At 45.6% G+C, this 18,267-nt stretch overlaps 4 protein-coding genes across 4 annotated transcripts; 3 read left to right on the forward strand and 1 right to left on the reverse strand.

Moving 5' to 3' along the window:
* The first annotated feature begins 411 nt into the window (after positions 1-411).
* On the forward strand, positions 412-4,200 carry GGI43DRAFT_429787 (uncharacterized protein). The gene is made up of 6 exons (XM_083209162.1): positions 412-977; positions 1,011-1,034; positions 1,083-1,772; positions 1,807-2,381; positions 2,451-3,276; positions 3,373-4,200. Exons 1-6 carry the CDS (start codon positions 468-470, stop codon positions 3,943-3,945), a joined length of 3,198 nt encoding a protein of 1,065 aa, XP_083065465.1. The 5' UTR covers positions 412-467; the 3' UTR covers positions 3,946-4,200.
* Positions 4,201-4,247: 47 nt separating this feature from the next.
* Positions 4,248-6,234, reverse strand: GGI43DRAFT_394739 (uncharacterized protein). Its single transcript, XM_083204796.1, has one exon. The coding sequence runs from the start codon at positions 5,928-5,930 to the stop codon at positions 4,455-4,457; it is 1,476 nt and encodes a 491-aa protein (XP_083065466.1). The 5' UTR covers positions 5,931-6,234; the 3' UTR covers positions 4,248-4,454.
* An 850-nt stretch (positions 6,235-7,084) lies between these two features.
* GGI43DRAFT_394744 (glutathione S-transferase) lies at positions 7,085-8,290 on the forward strand. The gene is made up of 4 exons (XM_083204797.1): positions 7,085-7,512; positions 7,574-7,684; positions 7,764-7,955; positions 8,018-8,290. Exons 1-4 carry the CDS (start codon positions 7,273-7,275, stop codon positions 8,114-8,116), a joined length of 642 nt encoding a protein of 213 aa, XP_083065467.1. The 5' UTR covers positions 7,085-7,272; the 3' UTR covers positions 8,117-8,290.
* Positions 8,291-14,946: 6,656 nt separating this feature from the next.
* Positions 14,947-17,015, forward strand: GGI43DRAFT_169831 (uncharacterized protein). The gene is made up of 2 exons (XM_083199700.1): positions 14,947-16,411; positions 16,477-17,015. Exons 1-2 carry the CDS (start codon positions 15,539-15,541, stop codon positions 16,624-16,626), a joined length of 1,023 nt encoding a protein of 340 aa, XP_083065468.1. The 5' UTR covers positions 14,947-15,538; the 3' UTR covers positions 16,627-17,015.
* Positions 17,016-18,267: the final 1,252 nt, after the last annotated feature.

The raw sequence follows: 18,267 nt of genomic DNA on the forward strand, positions 1-18,267 counted from the left end.
GATCGACGAAGGTTAGATGGAGGGAGAGTCATAGCAATCGCCCGGTATGGCTATGGTGAATGTATATAAATGGACCACCGGAATTTCCAGAGGGCGGATTCTGTTGCAACATGAATCTACTTGAAGCGGTGTTATGCGCATTTCGGATTTGATATGTTAACAGGCTAAATGATGTGCTGAGTGCTTTTCAGGGTGCTGAGTACCTTAGATGTATTGCTATTGCAATGTACGATACTCGTTGGATTTATACTCCCTGCTGATATCTGCGTGTAACCTCTTAATAACCAAATACGGTCGTCAACTTTTGTTGGCAAGCCCTATTGGTCGGCCGGCCATTGGGCATCTGCGAGATTGCCCAACTATATAATCGCCGCTGAAAATATGGCAGTTTTCATTGTCCCATAAAGATTTCTGCAAACAGGTTTCGACATTGCTCTTGTGAGCCGGAGCCAGCTTTTTCAAACAATATGAGGAGGCGCTTTCAGAAGGCGAAGGACTACCTATCGAGGAAGTCAAAGAAAAAGACCAACAAGGTTAGCGATAATGAGGAGACTCCATCCACAAGAGCGACCACGACGCCCGTCTCGTACGGCGACTCTGCGGCACCATCTTCTGCGCCTGCTCGAGTCTCCTCCGTCACGACATTCATCGCACAGCCGGCCGATTCCGACGTAGCCTCTCCTCCCCCCAGTTGCGACATCGATCCATGGACTCGAGCTTACGAAATATTCCAAGATCGAGAATCTGAGCTGGCGGCAGACTACAGGAAGCACTTAGCCTCTCTACAAGTGGACGCTGTATCTATTGCAAACCTCTCAACCCCGCTGTCTGTCGAATCAATCGTGAAGCAGCTATTGGAAGACCGGGAGAAAAAGCAGTGGCAAGTACCGCTTTTTGGGAAAGATATAAAGATTCGGGAGCAAGTCGAGAGGTTGGCAAAATTTGTCCTCTGGTCCGACCCGATCGTCAAGAATGCAGTCAGTGCTCAGCCATATGCAGCGCTGGCATAGTCTGGTGTTTCCATACTTCTCCCAGTGGGTATCTAATCCTCTTGGTTCCTATGCAGATGCTTACCAGGGCAGCTTTTAACGAGCGGCACCAAGCAAAATGAAGCTATGTTGAAAGGGTTCAATTCAATTGTCGATGTTCAAGTATATTGGCGAATCAGCGAGGAGACATATCTCCAATCTTCACATGGACAAAATTACCGAGATCTTGTTGAACCTTTAGCCAAGCTTTATTCCCATATGGTCGCATATCAGGCCAGGGTCATATGCCACCTGTCCAGCGCCCAGCTGTCGCGCGCCTGGCAAGACGTGGCCGGTGGGAATGACTGGGGCAGCTTGGAGAGTGAGGTTAATGAATTGAGCAAGAGATGCAGTGACTTCATCTCTCCTCTCCGTGAGCAGGAATTGAGGCAACATAGAGATAGCCAGCTGCAAGAGATGAAAGAGTCACGGAATATCCTCGATGAGATTCGGCGCGTTCTCGAGGAATGTGAAAAGCAGCGACAGATAATCTATAAGGACGAGAAGGAAAGGAATCTCCTCCACGATCTCGAATCAGATTACGAAGGCTACAAAAACTTTAACCCAGAAAGGGTAAAGGGTACATGCGAGTGGTTCTTTGACGACGACAGATTCCGCAAATGGCGGGACAGTAGCACTTCCAGCCTTCTCTGGGTCTCTGCTGGCCCTGGTTGTGGAAAGTCAGTCTTATCGCGGACTCTTATCGATGAGGAACGACTCTCTACACACATTACAACTTCAACCGTTTGTTACTTTTTTTTTCAAAGACGGGGATGAGCGTCGTATGGATAGCACTAGTGCTTTGTGTGCGATACTTCATCAGCTTTTCACAAAAGATTCTACTGGCAGTCTAATTGAATATGCACTTTCCAAAAAGCTCACAAAAACCTTCTCGGAGCTGTGGAGAATCTTGGAAAGTTGCGCCAAATCTCCAAATATAGGTGAAATAGTTTGCCTCCTCGACGCTCTAGACGAGTGCAATAGGGATAGTAGGCTGCAATTAGTTGAACAGCTTAAGAAGTTTTATACTGAACAGGAAAATTTGTCGAGCCATCCTTCCAAACTCAAATTCCTCATCACGAGTCGCCCATACGACAACCTTGAAGCATCTTTCAGAAAGTTTTCAGATACAACTACGTATATACGCTTTGATGGTGACGGCAAGTCCGAGCAAATTAGTCGAGAGATTAATATCGTCATCGACGCCAGAATGCGTGATATTGGGTATGGCTTAGCCGATGAAGATCGCCGCTCAATTTCCCAACGTCTAAAGCGCATGGAGAATCGCACATATCTCTGGCTGCACCTTACGTTTAAAATCATTGAGCAAAATCCTAGTGAATACAGCAGGAGGTCAGATATGGAAGACCTTTTATCTGATCTTCCTTCTTAGGTATCTGATGCGTATGAAAAGATCTTGAGCCGAAGCAAGGATTCGGAGAAGACGAAAGCACTTCTTCAAATCGTGCTTGCCGCAGAACGGCCTCTGACTCTTGATGAAGCTAACATTGCTCTGACATTGGCGTTGGAGAGAAAGTGGTACACTTCGAACGCAGAATTTGAGAAGGACAAATGGCAGGACCCTGATATTTTCAAAACTGTGGTGAAAAATCTGTGTGGTCTCCTCATCAGTGTCTACGACTCGAGATTGTTTTTACTTCATCAGACAGTTAGGGAGTTTCTTATGGCAGAGCCTGGCTCTCAGAATAAGTGGAAAGGCCGTTTCAACATGCGCCAGTCACACGGCACCTTGTCACTATCCTGCCTCCGCCTCCGTTATTTATCGCAGTCAGACAAGTCTATCGACACGTGGTTTAGGACGTACCCATTTCTAGAGTACGCTAATTATAACTGGCTGTCCCACTATATTGAATCCAAAATCTTGGTAGACTTGGAAGAATGTCACCTGTCTCTGTGGAATCTCAGCGAAACCAGCAAGACACCCCAGAATGGGAAGAGCATACTCAAAAATAATCAAATCAAGATCGCCATCGTTACTGACAGCAGGGACACAAATAGTATGTCGTTAGCTGGCAAAAAAAATATTTTGGAGAGAAAGGTGTTCTCCGTTAGATCCGACCACCCCGATAGCGTTTTCGATAACTTTTTCAGTTTTGTTATTTTTGACGTAGGCCGGGGGTCTCGCATGGCGCCCTTAATCCAAAAAGTGAATCCTTTCCATAGTCTCTACATTGCCGGAGCAATGGGAAAATCTTCCAGAGATGATCTATCAGAGAATATGGCGGAGGTATGAACTTAACCTAGTTGCGAGTTTCTTTCATAAAGCGAACATTTCTGCGGCTGAGATGATACTTTTTTTATTAACCCGAAGATGTTTGCGCAGGCCGTGAACTGGGCGATTAGCCAAAACGTCGATATTATTTCGGTCAGCTGTAGTGCGAAGACTGATAACCATCAACTGCGCGAAGCCATTAGGAATGCGGTGAATGAGGATGCAGACTTGCAAACTTCTCTGATCTTGGTATTCTGCGCCAATGCGGACGAAGGCGTGGAGGAGAGCATGGCGTTCCCCGCATGCTATGAAAATACTATTAGGGTTGCCGCAAATAACAAGTGTGGGCACCTGAGACCGGCCTCACAAAATGGCGTCGATATTCGGGTCCCTGGTGAGGATCTTGACGCTGACACTCCAGCCTCAATGAAAAAATTTGTAAGTGAAGCTATGTCGTATGCTGCCCCTGTACTAGCCGCTGGAGTTACATCTCTTGTACTTCTGCTACTCCGGATAAATAATGATGACCAAGCTGCGGTGCTGGAGTTCCTCCAGAAACGCAAGATGATGCAAGTCTTTGCAAAAATGGGCAATGGACCGAGCGGCATTCAGCTCTCAAAACTCTTCGGAGACTTGAGCGGCGATGATATGGCCAGTAGATGGACAACGGCCAACTTTGCGTAGTTGAAAGGAGGCGGTTGCTACTGATGGCACCAATTGACATTTTCGATGCTGCAAAATGGAAGTTTCTCAGCTTCGCCTTAGCTGTCGAATTCATGCTGCTTTTGGTCATTGGGCAAACTATGTCTTGCTGACATTTTTAACAAACCATTCTAGCAGGAGGACTAATTTCAAGCTCTATGTGGAGAGAATAAGATTTTATAGAAAGGCAGGCTAGAGGCTCCAAGTCAAAATCATTGTCAGGCAGTACAGTTGTGCATATTAGATATATATTGATAGGTGTTTGCTCAATAGCATAGGTATTATACTAAAATGCGGTCAAGCAAGGAGAAATCCAAACGAGCATCGCTAATAGTTACATCCATTCGGATCACAATCTCAAATTAGAGCGTGCTCAAACATCGCGCGTCCAAACTAAGGACAGGGAATACAAACGGCAAACCAAATCAAAAAGCTTATATGTCTGATATAAACGCAGCAAAGTCATAGAGGCCCACATGATTCATATCCATTTATGACACCTCCGTCAGGCCCCGTGGGTTGGTTAGAGTTACCTCTCCGCCCAAATCAGAGATTGGGCCAGGAACGCTGGATCTCCGTTCAGTAGAAGGCTGGACCTCAGTGCTAGGTTCCGGCGCTGCCTCTGTTGCATTGGGTGCTGATCCCTCATCGGGGAATACATAATCTGGAGGGGGTTCTGATTCTACTGGAATCTCTGCAACGGTTGGGTCCTGAATAGACGCAGTCTGCTCGTGAGAGTCATTCTCAAATCCAGGAGCTCGATCACAGCACTCGTGATACGCCGGAGCAGCCGCACCAAAGCCGACAGTAGTCTCGAATGCACTCTGTCGGATCTGTTGAAGAGCACGCCGCTCGTTTTCTAAAGCTCTCGCTGTCTGCCGGATCGAATTTCTGCACGCCTCGCTGACTTCCTTCATAGCCGCGTGATACTCTTTCTGGGCTTCCAAAGCACTGGTTAATGCGTTTCCCAGATTTTCCAAAAGCACAACGTTCTGTGACTTGTCCTTCAAGCGCGATGATGCTTGTGTCTTGGCAGTGAGAAGATACTGTTCAAGAGTATTCTTAGCTTGTAACTGCACGGGCCCAGGAGCTGTTTCGAGGACATCAATGGCTTGGTTGGTAAGCTCGATACCACGAGTGATATATGCAACGCAGCGACTTAGCGTTCCATGGAAACCACGCTGTGAAAAGATGTCAGAGTGGTTTTCAAAGCCTGCCCGTTGTTTTTCAAACAGGGCGCGCTCGATTGCGAGTTTGACCACTTGGGCCGCTTTGACACCTCGAACTGCTGCCTTCAGTGCCTCTGTCCTCTCTTGAAGGGACACCTTGGCTATTTTATGTGCCTCTTCCTGTTCATCCTCGTCCGGAAAGCCTGCCGTGGGACCATCGAAAATTTCCGAGTAAAGGTTATCAATTCCTTTGTGTGCAGCGCCGTGTCGTCCAACCAATTCTTCCAGAGTCTTCATCTCAACGATCAGTGCCGCCTTATCAGCGTTTAGCTCTTTCAGAGTAGCTTCAGCCTTGTGGCGCCTTTCTAGCACTTGGTGATATGCCTTCTCCTCACGCTGGGCCTTTACATCAAACACATCTCGCTTCTTTAGAAGAGTATAGACCCATTTCTTGCCAAAAGAGTCTCTATAGGCCTTGTGGCTCTTGAGCTGCTGGTTGGCAGCAGCAACGGCTTTTGCAACCTCAGGCTCAAGATCGGCAAGACGCTTGTCAACATGTTCAATCTTGATGTGATTATTTCCCAGCAGTCCGGGTCCGTGAGCTGTAGCTTCTAGCTCGCTCAGTAGTTGTGAATTTCGTGTTGCCGCTTTCTCAATAGCCTCTCGTACTCTTCTCTCGGCCGCCGGATTTGATGGCACTTGTTGCACCGCTTGACGAATTGGCATATCGACGGCTGCGGGTGGTAGGAAATCCGAAGCCGCAGCTTTACGATCTACCATGGATATCGCTGCGTCCATGATGATAAACGAAGCCCCTTATAGGTTCACTTGGCTGTCTTGCAGGTGATGCACAGGTGAAGAACGTGATGTCGAGGATTCAGAACCTTAAAGTAAAGCGGAGGCATTGCGTTGCGAGATGACGCCGTATTTATCCACCACTAGAATTGATAATTGGGTCAAATACACGAAATTAAGGCGCCTTAGAAGACCAGTCAGATTCTAATACAATGCAGGAGATCATCATCTTACCATGAATTTCACAAAGATTTGTCATCATTTGCAAGATTCCAGTATAGGGCCAAGCAAGGCGCGCGCGTCAGCACTTAGACTATTTTGCACGATACTATTTGGTACGCACGATAGGTACATACTAGTATCTATATCCGCTGCGCCACAGATTGAATTGTCACCATGTGTTTGGAATATTCCAAACCTATGACCTAACGGCTACCTCTTAGTTACGCCACCCATCATTTCGTGGCTTTCTTCAGGACAATGGCATGATACCCCGCGTATTCTCTATCAGAATTGATTTCTACGACCCGAGGATGAATGACATAGACAGCTTGTCTCTGTAGCTTAGCAATATGCTAAGCTAGTCTGTAACATTAAAAACAGGGGCGCTTTAGCACCACCAGCTGAAAGCTAAAGAGCGGTGATGCATGCTTAGTTCTTGGTATAGTGAGTGAGGGAATGTTGATTTACAAGGCTGATTATATATAAATAGAAAAATAGCTATGCACCGGCTCCATATAGACCCCAAAGAGGTATATGCAATATCGGTGCATAGCGTCATATTGCGAGTAGCAATAGGTGTAGGTAAAAATGGATGCTCAAAGGAGCACTGCTCTCGCCCAGTACAAGCACCATGGTCTGACTAAGGCAGATTTAAGTCAAGGAGGCACTCGCGGCTAGTGGATCGGCAACAAAGTGAGCCAGACAACCAGAGCAACAACTCAAATCAATCTCCGCGGGGTCGAGTGGGATATGGCTCCCGTCTGCTGGTGCGGGCTACCGCCCGGAAGCCCAAAACGCCGCAACCAATTTATAATTGATTCTACAGGGAAGACAATGCGACATCATAACAGCGTCTCGCAAGATCAATTAGTAAGTCTCTCAAAGAGATCCAGTTTCAACGCAACAATGACAACCAACTGTCAATCTGTATAAAGGCCAGCGTTCGCCAACTGCCTTCAATTGAGCAAGAAGAAGTCTTCAGTTAATTCACACCAACCAATTGTCTAAAACAACCAATCAATCAATCAATCTTACATATTCCAATGGCTGCCGAAACCACCCCCACTCTGCATTACTTTGACATCGGCAGACTCGGCCGTGGTGAAGTCATACGGTAAGTCTTATGATTCCAGTCATTAATCAACCTTACCCCTCGCTATTTTTAAGCCTGGCGGTCGCTAGCGGATTTCAGCAGCTAATACAGCCCGTTAGCCTTTTCTTACGAGACGCTGGTATCGAGTTCAACGATATCCGGCACCCATATGGCACATGGTCCGTTGAGAGTGACAAATTCATGGAGCAGGGTATCACCCGAACCGGCAAGCTGCCTGCTCTTGTCATAAATGGCACCATCTTAAATCAAGTTAGTCTATCAAGTCATCAACCTCATTTAGATATGATGCACTGACAATGACCACTTGTAGCATATTCCCATTTTGCGATATCTTTCTCGAGACATTGGCCGCTACGACGGCGAGACAAACCATGAGAAATTCCAGGTAGATGCTATTTCTGACAATTATATCGACTGGAGGGTAAGTGCATCGCATAGCGAATACGCAGTTTTATGCATCTCCTTGCTTCTCGTATCATGGACTAATCAGAAGAATACAGGCTCAATGGGCAGCAAATATTTCGAATGCTTCGGATGATTACAAGAATAAATTCCTTCCAGTGTACTACGCTGCTGTCGCAAAGTACTACTCTGACAACAAAGGCCCCTATCTCCTTGGCGATAAAATAACCTACGCCGACTTCGCTATCTACCAATCAATCGACAATGATGAGCGAATTGGAGCTTTGCCAGTAAGTTTTATTCTCTTAGCACATTTTCAATAATAACCAACAGTTGCTGACTTGCAACCCAGGCTGAACTGCCCGCGGAGATTGTAACGCTCCGAGAAGCCATTGAGGCACGACCAAATATTGCAGCTTATATTCAGGAGAACCGCCATAAGAAAGCATAAGTGGTTCGAATAGCAATTTTTCATGCCTTTGGCGTTTTGTTTGGAAAAGTGCTCTTTGGATAAATAATGCTGGAGTAATAGACAACTCACTCATGGTCACGATTATCGCATTACTCGTTGAGTTTGAAAGAGACAAACATAGCTACCATTAATAGAAATCGAATTCGTATATTATGATGGTCTTTAAATCGGTAAAGTTTAAAAGGCTGTAGGTTTACGTTGACTAAATCTCATGAGTCATCTTCCTACGATGGCGTGCAAAGGTCTCTCAGTCTTGCATAACTAGAGATGTCTGTTTTTAAGCTTAAGTAAACCGAGCATGCATAAAACTAGCAGTTAGGTACATTCAGTGTCAATATACTATTGCAGCGGTCGTACGTTAATGAAAGATAATGTGTTTGTGACCATATGTGGCCTCTTATTTGGAGAATTACTACAGGCAGCTATATCAATTAACGCTTTGCCTTTGAATTATAGCATCCCGACATTCTGATAAAGGGTAATGGAATGGAATATGAGAATTATTGTCGTTAGATACCATAGTTGTCAGATAGCATACCTTTACTTCTATTTCCTTCTTAATGATGCAAGCATAGATATATGCATCATAATTAAATCATAGTCTCATACGCAATCATCCAAGTTCAATCATCCAATTTTATTTTGAGGCTTCATATTTATTATCGTGATCAAATTATGTAACCAATTCATCATGTAACGTTGCGACTTGATTGACAAGACTGCGGAGTACCTAGTTATCCTTGCAGAAAGAGAACAGAAATATGCATCGTGCTCAAGGGCCTTGAGCTAGTTTTCACATCGCATAATTACAGTCCGGTAAATCGCTTACAAAAAGTGATTGCTCTATTTACTTGTCACATATCGATACGTAAAGTCTAGGCAGACAGCACAATGGCAGGGCTTAATACTACCACTACCCGGTATTACTCCATATTTCGTACCTATCTTCATTCTCAGTTCAAGGAATAAAATGATCATTACGTTCCCTCCTGGGCTTTCTCTCGGCCATATATCCATACCTGTATGGAAGCCTGTTAACTAAACACATCACATGTGTAACCGGCCCAGTTATAGTAGCAACTCATACGAGTATTCTCACTCTGGCTGGCCCAGTAATTAGCGGGTACAATTTGAACAGTTAGTTCCCGTAATCAACATTTCTCATCAGTCCACTTTGTCTAGTTTCAAAAGTGGCCTAATGCATATGGAACATCTCCCGTCAGCGACATGTCAGATTGCAAGGCAGCCTGCGTTGCGGAACAGTGATATGCCCGATGAGATGAGATCAAGATTGAAACGCTCCGCATGACCCGAAAACAAGCTTTGCTACAGCTCTAGCTTCGCTGTAGCGCCTTATTTGTATTATCAAGATGAGAAAGGCTGAAGTTGGTTACGACTACTAACTAATAGTTCACGAGCTTACTTCATACAAAGACTTATATGAGCCAATGCGTCCACACTTTTTCGTGTTACCGAATTCAGCTTTTATTACTTCATACCTCTTTTGAGAATGCTAAATATAGGCAACATTGCCGACCTAACAGCTATGCTCGGAGAACGGAGCAACTAGGTATTTCGTGTTTATGCTGTTTCTGTGGCTCGTTTCCCAGTTTTCTATTTAGTGGGCAGACTACCTATTCTTAGCAAATTAATGCGAGACACCAGAAAACTCGCTTCCAAGATGAAAATCCTTCCAGAAGTCCCAGAGCTTTCACGCTAAACTCATAACCGAAGCTAAAAGCGACGTCAAGGCAAACAAAACAAAAGTTCGAGAAAACAAGAAATGCATAGAGCTGATCTGGCCCCTTTCATGTTACCCTTGGCATTTCGCCCACAGCTGACGGGAGCTTAAAACAACCAGCTAATCTCTAAGGACCAAACAGCGCGTCTCGAAATTGATGCACAGACCGTTCCGTCCGCCGATCCGGGCACGCCGCTAATAAGCCTCACAACAGCCCATTCTGCTCATACCATCACTCCAAATTCCTGGCGACACTCACCGACTGCGTGTGGAGATTTTATACAAACATCTCGGCAGTGGTTTTAGTACGAGAAAATGGAGTAGAGGCTGCCGCTACTCGCAGTAGCACTGGCTCCATTTTTACGGAGTTTTCTCTTTTTAGAAAGCCCGCCCCTATTATTCAAGAAAAGCGAGAGTGGACAATGGCCTCTATGAAGACAAGCCTTTAGGCACAATTAGTGTACGTGCTGCTAACGAGAGTATTTGTGCGAATGCTTGTACTTTCACTTATACAGCATGCAAAATATTGCCACCAGTAGCATTACAGAGTAGGGTTATTGTCTTACATTCTATTTTCTACATATCAAGGGATCCCTTCTTTTTAGACGCCTTACTGGGAGACCCATGAGTGGGCAAGTTGCCTTCTTTCCATAAAACGGCTAGTCTATAAATCCTGGTAATCGGGCAAAGACATCCGTCAATTGCGAGGCAAAAGGCCAAGCTTTCTTTGTAGGACTTTGGCGAGCACTGCCTATCTAATGTTGCATCGAATCCTGATTGATGCAGCTTACATGCGGCGAGACGGTGACACTCGGAAGGTCTGGCCTCATGTTTGCGTGACAACCCAGCTGTGGAGAGATAAATGCTGGGGAATGCTACTTGTGCCCGTAGAGTCGCATCGATCATAGTGCGGAACGCGGCTCATGGGATGACAGATTAAAGGGGATCGCACGATGTTCTTGTGTGTTATAGTACCAAGTAAAACAACGAATAGAGAATTTAGGCAGCATATTCGTCCTTCCTCACAACGTCTAGGGATCATAGAAAAAATTCAAGGAAGTCATGCTATATAGCGAATTCACCGTTTCACGCTACCAATCCTTCTCAATAGTCTAACAAAAAGAAAAGTAAAAAGGGAAATAAAAGAGCCTGTCCTTGCAAATCCGATACGCCATGGATGCAGCTCGGTCACAAGATTAGCTAATGTGTTTGTGCTTACTGGCACCTCTTGTCGGGCAGCCAGTATGTCGGCGGTGTCGATGCGGCTCCGGAGATAAATCTCCTCATATCTGGCCCCCAACGCTTTCCTGATAAAGAAGTTATAACAACCCAGAATTAGTTATGAATAAGGTAGTACTTCTCAATTGGCCTTATGGAGTAAGGGATACACAGTAGTACATCATTGGAGATATCAATGGATCAATTAATGTCTTCTATAAGGCTCCCGATACCGGCATGCTGTATTTTAGGGTAGCAGAAAATCGCAGACTCGTCCATGCCGAAAATATCCCTGTAAAAATCCGGAAATTGCTTGCCGACTCGCGCAAGTAGCAACCATATTCTGGAAGGTGTCGTCGTACTGCATAGCGAACTAATAAGTGAAGAGACTGAATGCGGCTTTGGGGCTTCTACGAAATGATATAGGTGGTAGGGTTTCACTACGCTCCCCGTTACACGTAATTAGGTAAACTAGCAATTCGTTTTATCTATAGTCTTCATTGAGTTTTGTTTTCCTCGAAACAATGTAACGCTCAAATGCATTACTTAAGCCAAGTAAGCTAAATAGAACCCCAAAATGAAGCATTGAACGTCACATCAGCTCGCTTGCGTATGACGTTCTACTGCTTCAGCCTTCGGCTGAGGCGTTCCGGGATAGCTGCGTTGGTTGGGCGCATCGGCATTGGTAGGTCCCACTTGGGTATCCAGCTACTCGGCTCTGTGGCAAGATCACAATCAATCTGGTTATAGCATCGAGATGTACGTCCCATTATGGACTTGACGTATACCTATTAATGGTCCAACATTACACGGGAGCGGCGGCGGTGTGGCGTGGCAACTCTGAGCCTTGACCAGCTTCCGCACTTGTATAAGTCTCGGAATACTAGCAAGTGGGAAATTGGTCACTTGAGAAGCGACAAAGCGGTGTGGCTTGCGAACGAAAGGGTGAGCAGAGAAAGGAAACAGCTTCGTATTAAGCGATATACGCAATGTAAGAGGCTAGAGATGATTTGGTATGCGCCGAGTGGTGGAAATTCTATCCGTTTTGGCCAGAGGCTCAGCTTGCTAGCTTCTGGGATGTGATGGTTGCAAAAAATCATAAAGGCTAGCCACTATTCTTTTTTCCTTACTGGTTCATTAGCTTGACGTCAGCAGCGAAGAGGTATATGGGATGACGCCAAGCTAGCCAATGTTTCGCATCCCGTATGCTTGCGAAATACTAGCAGATTGTGTAATCGTCAGACTTATCTCTCTTTAGAAGCCGTGGCCTTGATCATGAAAGTTGAAACATGACCAGATTTCTTTCTCCACTCACCCACTTAGTGTGTAGTACCTGTGTGTATTACGGGGAGAGCAGGGATATGACGAGCAAAGGCTCCCGAGAATCAACGCGTGCTATTCCTTTACCAGGAATAGTATTGCTACTAGTAGCCGTTTCATCAGCCTATGGGATAGAAGTAATTCGTATAGACTTGATAGAGTACATGTATGTACGAGAGAGAAACATGCCTCAGTGACTAATGGATTGGCTGAAGCTGAGTTATCATGGATATTCTCGGCAGTCTCTGCAGCCTCTGCCGTTCAACGGGAATAACCTGTGGAGATTGACATGGCCGTTTTGCTTGTCGTTGGTTGTTGGTCAGACTCTGGTTGGTACTGTTATTTCTCAATTCCGTCGTGACACCAGCTTGTTCGGAGTGTGGGGGATTTACCCGGGGGACTGGGGAGCCATGAGCGCGGCACTCGCACGATAGGGGGTCTTTGGAATGGTGTTAGAGCCAGGAGTAGCCGTGGCCCTTGCACAAGAACCACTGTTCTCGTATGAAGTGCTCCTCAGTTAACCCATGATATTTGACCTAATCAAAATCATTACCTCGTCAATATACGAGCGTGCTTGTCATATCACTAATTGGCGGCTATACATGTAGGCGATTCCTGGGATTCCTACCCCCAGAAAGAAAGGATCTGCAGTTCCGGAGCATTCGTTTATTCCTTGCCTTTCAATTTCTATGTATTGCTGGATGAACCGGCCTCATAAAGATCTTACTTGTAGTTCTCACTGCATTATCGCGATCAGCTGGACAAGCTAATACCTGGCATACGAGAAGGCGGTGATAACAGCACCATTGTAGTAAAATTGGGTCTATGATCGATAGAACATGGACCTACGTAAGCCATATGGAGGGGAAAAAAACTAATACTATCTAGATAAGTCGGTGACTACGATCGGCTTTGCGGCTTCGAGGACAGATGCTATCAATACACACTTCGTAAATTGTATCAGTACTTGAAAGGCGGTGTCATAGATGCGATATGCGTCTCACCTGGCATTATTCTTCTTTCTTCTTTTTACTAATATTCTATTCTAATTACTCTTCTTTTTTTTTTAATTCTCTATTGTCGTATGTAGTTATATCTTGCATCTTATTGTGTTGTGGGCTGAAAGGTACAGGGCTTGGGACCTACATGTCTCAGTTAGGAATTACTTGCAGATGCTGTGGATGGTCCTCTAGCAGGCGAAACTAGCCGCTGGAGTTGGCATGACATGTCAATTGACGCTGGTGGATCAAAAGCCGTTACACTAAGAGCGCTAAATTCGCTTGAGGCTGGGCCTACCCGGGGTTCCGTAGACATGGGTGCCTGTTATGAAGGAAATGAAGCGGTCATAGAGCTCCAGCAGGGCCAAGAAACATGCCGCTACAGGGGTCGGATCATATCATGTCGCGGGAGGGAGCGGCATTTGCTTCTCTCACCTGCATAGCGGCCAGAAGTATCACTTCCTGGGGCTCGGTTTTGAGACATTGTCATTGAAGCCACGCCTCGGGGCGTGAGAACAGCCCACCTATACGATATGCAAGAAGAGATGGAAACAGGAAAAAGAAGAGAAGAAGAAGAAATGAAGAAAGAAAGGAGTTCTCTTCACACACTTGCATCCCCGTTACTCCATCTTCTTTTTCTCCCGTTTTTATATGAGGCTACTTCTTTACAGGGATTACAAGGAGCCGTGTAAATGATGCTACACTGCAATATACTTAATCCCTAGGGCTGACTTTCCTGCCAGGCGTGCCCGTACAGTAACACAAAAAAGACGCAGGAGTAACAAGAGCGGCCGAATTCAGGCGCGAAAGCCGAAACCCTCACACAGTAGACAAAAGAAAATGGAAAAGGTTATTAGTTTGATTACAAGAGGAGAGAATTTTGGGAAGCGAGAATGTCGTATTACACGTAGTAAATGTGGTTAGTGATAGTCATGGCGTGAGAAAAGCTGACTAGTGCATCCTTACAAAAAAAGAAGAGAGAAAGTGCGAAATGTGAAACAGAGGAACAATAAAGACATAAAAAGAAAGGAAAAGGAAAAGAAAAGGAAGACAGAAATAACATGAGACAGTGACCCCTGGCTATTCCTTGGTATACTTGCACGATGCCCAGGATGAGTTGCCGCCAGCAAGCAGTGCCTGTAATAAGACTGCTTGTACACTAGCATACGTCGCCCATAGCCGAGCTACAAGGGTCCTCCAAATAACTTTTCAAAGTTTCAATGGCCATGGCGAAGCTCCGTAATTGCTTTTTTAGGAAAATGGGCGGCAGCAGTTGCTTTAGTAGGCAAAGATATGCAATGATTCTAGGCATTGGAAAGCCACGACAAAATTTCGGTATAATTGGAAATTCGCGAGTTTTTGTACTGTATCATAAGGGCAAGCATTGAAGATATGGATGGACATGCAATCCCGCATATATGATGTGGCATATTTAGCCCCCAAATATGCAGTGCTATTACTCCATAAGCTTCGCTGTAAATTCATCCCTTGACGACTTCGTACAACCACTAATACATGCTAACACTATGCAATGTAACTCTACTAGCAGGCGTAGCACGCAATCCAGCGTAAAAAACAACGGCTACTGACCGTCAATCAGTGTGCCTGGTTGTACGAGGTCCAGGTAGAATGCAGTACGGAAATCCTTGCCCCCCTTTTCCCACATGAGTGGACTCATCTTTCAGGCCACGCACCGCCAAAGACAGATATGGATGAGCGGTCCGTCCCTTACATGTTAATTGTACATGTATTAACTAACAGGCAGTAAGATTGTCGACACGTGTGACAAGTCCCGAACGGGCCTCTCCCTGTCTTGCGCTGCCGGTCCCCTGGTCGATGCTCAAAAGGCGGGATTTGAAAATGTGACAGCCGACAGCGCGATGCCCGCCTTGCCCACTCTTTGGGTCGGGACTTGGTATAAACGCCAGCCGTCCTGCTGTTGCGTTGGTCGCGAGTTGATGCATCCCGCAGTTTCTAGACTTATACCCCTGCTTCTCTTGATCCCAATCCCGAGAGAGACTCAGAGATTCCGTTTTGGCTAAAGCTATTGTCCAATTGCTGCCTTCTACTTGACCTGTGGTTGCTTCTTTATATACATCTGTCTTTCAACCACCACCCACCAATATGAGTATTGCGTATAGGCGCCTCGACCACTCGAAGCGCGAGATTCGCTTGCTCGAGATCAACTGTTCCCGCAATCTCAGCGATCCAGTCGAGTGTAAACTCGTCACGACTCGCCTGACCGATGACCTCGAATTCATAGCCCTGTCCTCGTTGTACGGTGATGCCCAAGCCTCAGAGCGAATCTGGGTATCTGGTCAGCCCGTCAACATCACATCTCACCTCGCTGGGGCACTCAAAAACATTCGAGCCGTCTTCTACCCGACCATCTCACGACGTTTTCAGCGAACTCCTGCTCGGCGTCCACATGGCGCCCCTCGATGGCTGAGACAGCTCTTTGGCATCAGCAATGGCCCAGCCCTCGAATCTCGCGCTCTCCGCGTTTGGGTTGACTTGATATGCGTCGACCAACACGATGAGATGGAGCGTCAGCGCCAGACCATTGAAATGCGCCAAGTCTACAAGTCAGCCGAGCTGGTTATTGGTTGGATCGGCGAGAAGACCGAGGCCACAGATGCAACACTTGCAGTGTTTGCTGAGATTGAAGACATCATGCCAGCTCGGTTTGGAGATCCAGGTGACCGCGAGGAGCATCCAGAAGACTACGCACCCGAACATCGCTGGGCCAGGAATCTCCTGCATATCTGGATCTCCAGTATTCCGGGCGTGGCTCCGTGTGATATGCCGTACTGGACGGGCTATCTCGACTTCCTTGGTCGTCAGTACTTCCAGCGTCGCTGGATTCTGGAAGAGCTTGCACTGGCCCGCTTTCCCTGCTTTCTTATCGGCGATACCATCGTTCCATGGAAGCAGATTCTTCGCTTAATTCGAATGATGGAAGAGTTCAGACACAATGAGTCTGAAGTATACCCAGCGGTATGTTATTCAAAATTTATGTCTTTTCTGGAAATACACCAGTAGCTAATTATAAATTCTCACAGTATCTCAAAGATTCAATTGCTGAATTGCCCCTCGAGACAGTTCACAAATTCTTAGATGAGTTTGCACGAAGGGAGGCCTTGGAGGAGGCCAAGATTCTTCTGGAGACAGGCAAAAGCAGGGCCACTTCATCGACACGATCTAATGAATAGTTTTACCACAAGCAATATACAAATTGATAACTACGGACGAAAAAAAAATTAAAAAAAATCTATTGCGGTGGGTGATAGCGGCGGCGTCAGCGGTTCATTCACAAGATTGGCATTTTGCGGGTTTTGGTTGTGAAAGGCATGGCAGGGACACCAAAGGTTGACTTAAGGCGCGATGAGGGATACCCCATAGAAATTTGGTTTACATGATAAATAGTTTTATTTCTTTTCTTTTTCTATTTGGAATCTTCTTTTTTTTTTCTTTTGTTATTAGTATAGATGCCTGACAGTTAGCTGTGCGGTTTCTTTTTATAAACTCAAAACAAACGAGTTTTCAAAGCAACAAAAACAATATTTTAGGTCAATGCTATCTTCTCATTTATCGTTATTAATTACTAGTTCTAAAATGTGATTTACAATATGGCCCCTGGTTGGAGGCGGTGTCTGATTTTCTCATGCTCTACTGTGTATAGCTACGGAATTACGGGTCTTTAGCTGCAGCCATGTCAACTCAGCACTGTCACGAGATGGAGTAGGTATTTTCATGACAAAGCGGTGAAAGGAAAGATGCATAGATAAGAGTATGGATCTATATGAATGTCGCCCTGTGTGCTTCTTACAAGTGCCGTATCCCCTCGACAAATTGGACTGTGGGTCTTTCTTTATAAAGTAATTCCTTAATTATCCTTGGCAGTCTTTCGACTGATTGTAGTAAATAGTGGAGGAATTTTCATCAGAATCCACAGTCTAATGTTTCGAGGAGGGAATGCGGTAGGTATTACTTACCCAGTACGTATAGGAGAAGACTATTTAGAACTAGCCAATAGACAAGGGCCAAAGCATATCACGATCTGTGACAAAAGAAACAGACTGCATTCTGGAACGCAGTATAGAGTAACCAATGGCATTGATCTTACAAGGCCCCTCATCCCAGCTCATGGGCGAATAAGAAGCTTACCCATCGCGTAAGAGTTCCGATCCGTATCTAGTTCACCGACACTTTAGGATTTATACCGGTATATTCCTGTTAATCTCATCCTTATTTAGCGATAGCCGGCCATGGGTATAACAGCTGGATGCCGCAGCTACCATTTCATTCGCTGGCAGGCATCATGGGGCATGCAAGTCGGACATAGTCTCTCCGGTTTTGGGTGGTAGCGAAGAACGCTTTAGGAAAGTCTTGCATTCGCGAGGCTGTAACTCTACATAACGCATAATAATCTTTAATATAATTATATCCGTGCTTCCCCTCGCCAAAAGCAGGTTTTGGTGTAGAGGCTTTGATGTTCACTGGGCTATCTCCTTTTTGCAACCAATTGATAAGGTGGCAGTTTTGTTTTAGCCTATACGTCACTTTAATTTCATAGGCTTGATATTTCATATAAACGCTTTCCATCGTATGACCATATAGCTAGTGGTAATCGTCCACTGTTTCATTTAAAGTACAGAGCATCTGGTCTTTATTATAAGCTACCCGTGCCTCTTCCATGCGCTCTCTAGAGCAGCCCTAAGACTGAATTCTGACAATTTAAACTAAATCCCTTGGGCTCTCTACAGCCATGTGAAATTCTAGGTGGCCGAATGGATGACTTCGTTCATTGAGTCCTCTTTTATGGAAGCCCGCTCGTTATATCGCTGAAACGA

Source organism: Trichoderma evansii (genome assembly GCF_050947405.1).
Source record: "Trichoderma evansii strain SZMC 28006 chromosome Unknown GGI43scaffold_2, whole genome shotgun sequence".
NCBI lineage: Eukaryota > Fungi > Ascomycota > Sordariomycetes > Hypocreales > Hypocreaceae > Trichoderma > Trichoderma evansii.

Bases quoted from the DNA above. Each gene is read 5' to 3' on its own strand.
- GGI43DRAFT_394744 (XM_083204797.1), top strand. From the start codon at position 7,273: ATGATTCCAGTCATTAATCAACCTTACCCCTCGCTATTTTTAAGCCTG. The intron at 7,513-7,573 runs GTTAGTCTATCA...GACCACTTGTAG, and splicing joins ATGGCACCATCTTAAATCAA to CATATTCCCATTTTGCGATA. The intron at 7,956-8,017 runs GTAAGTTTTATT...CTTGCAACCCAG, and splicing joins AGCGAATTGGAGCTTTGCCA to GCTGAACTGCCCGCGGAGAT.
- GGI43DRAFT_394739 (XM_083204796.1), bottom strand. From the start codon at position 5,930: ATGGACGCAGCGATATCCATGGTAGATCGTAAAGCTGCGGCTTCGGAT.
- GGI43DRAFT_169831 (XM_083199700.1), top strand. From the start codon at position 15,539: ATGAGTATTGCGTATAGGCGCCTCGACCACTCGAAGCGCGAGATTCGC. The intron at 16,412-16,476 runs GTATGTTATTCA...AAATTCTCACAG, and splicing joins AGTCTGAAGTATACCCAGCG to TATCTCAAAGATTCAATTGC.
- GGI43DRAFT_429787 (XM_083209162.1), top strand. From the start codon at position 468: ATGAGGAGGCGCTTTCAGAAGGCGAAGGACTACCTATCGAGGAAGTCA. The intron at 1,773-1,806 runs GTTTGTTACTTT...GACGGGGATGAG, and splicing joins CACACATTACAACTTCAACC to CGTCGTATGGATAGCACTAG. The intron at 2,382-2,450 runs GTCAGATATGGA...AAAGATCTTGAG, and splicing joins CCTAGTGAATACAGCAGGAG to CCGAAGCAAGGATTCGGAGA.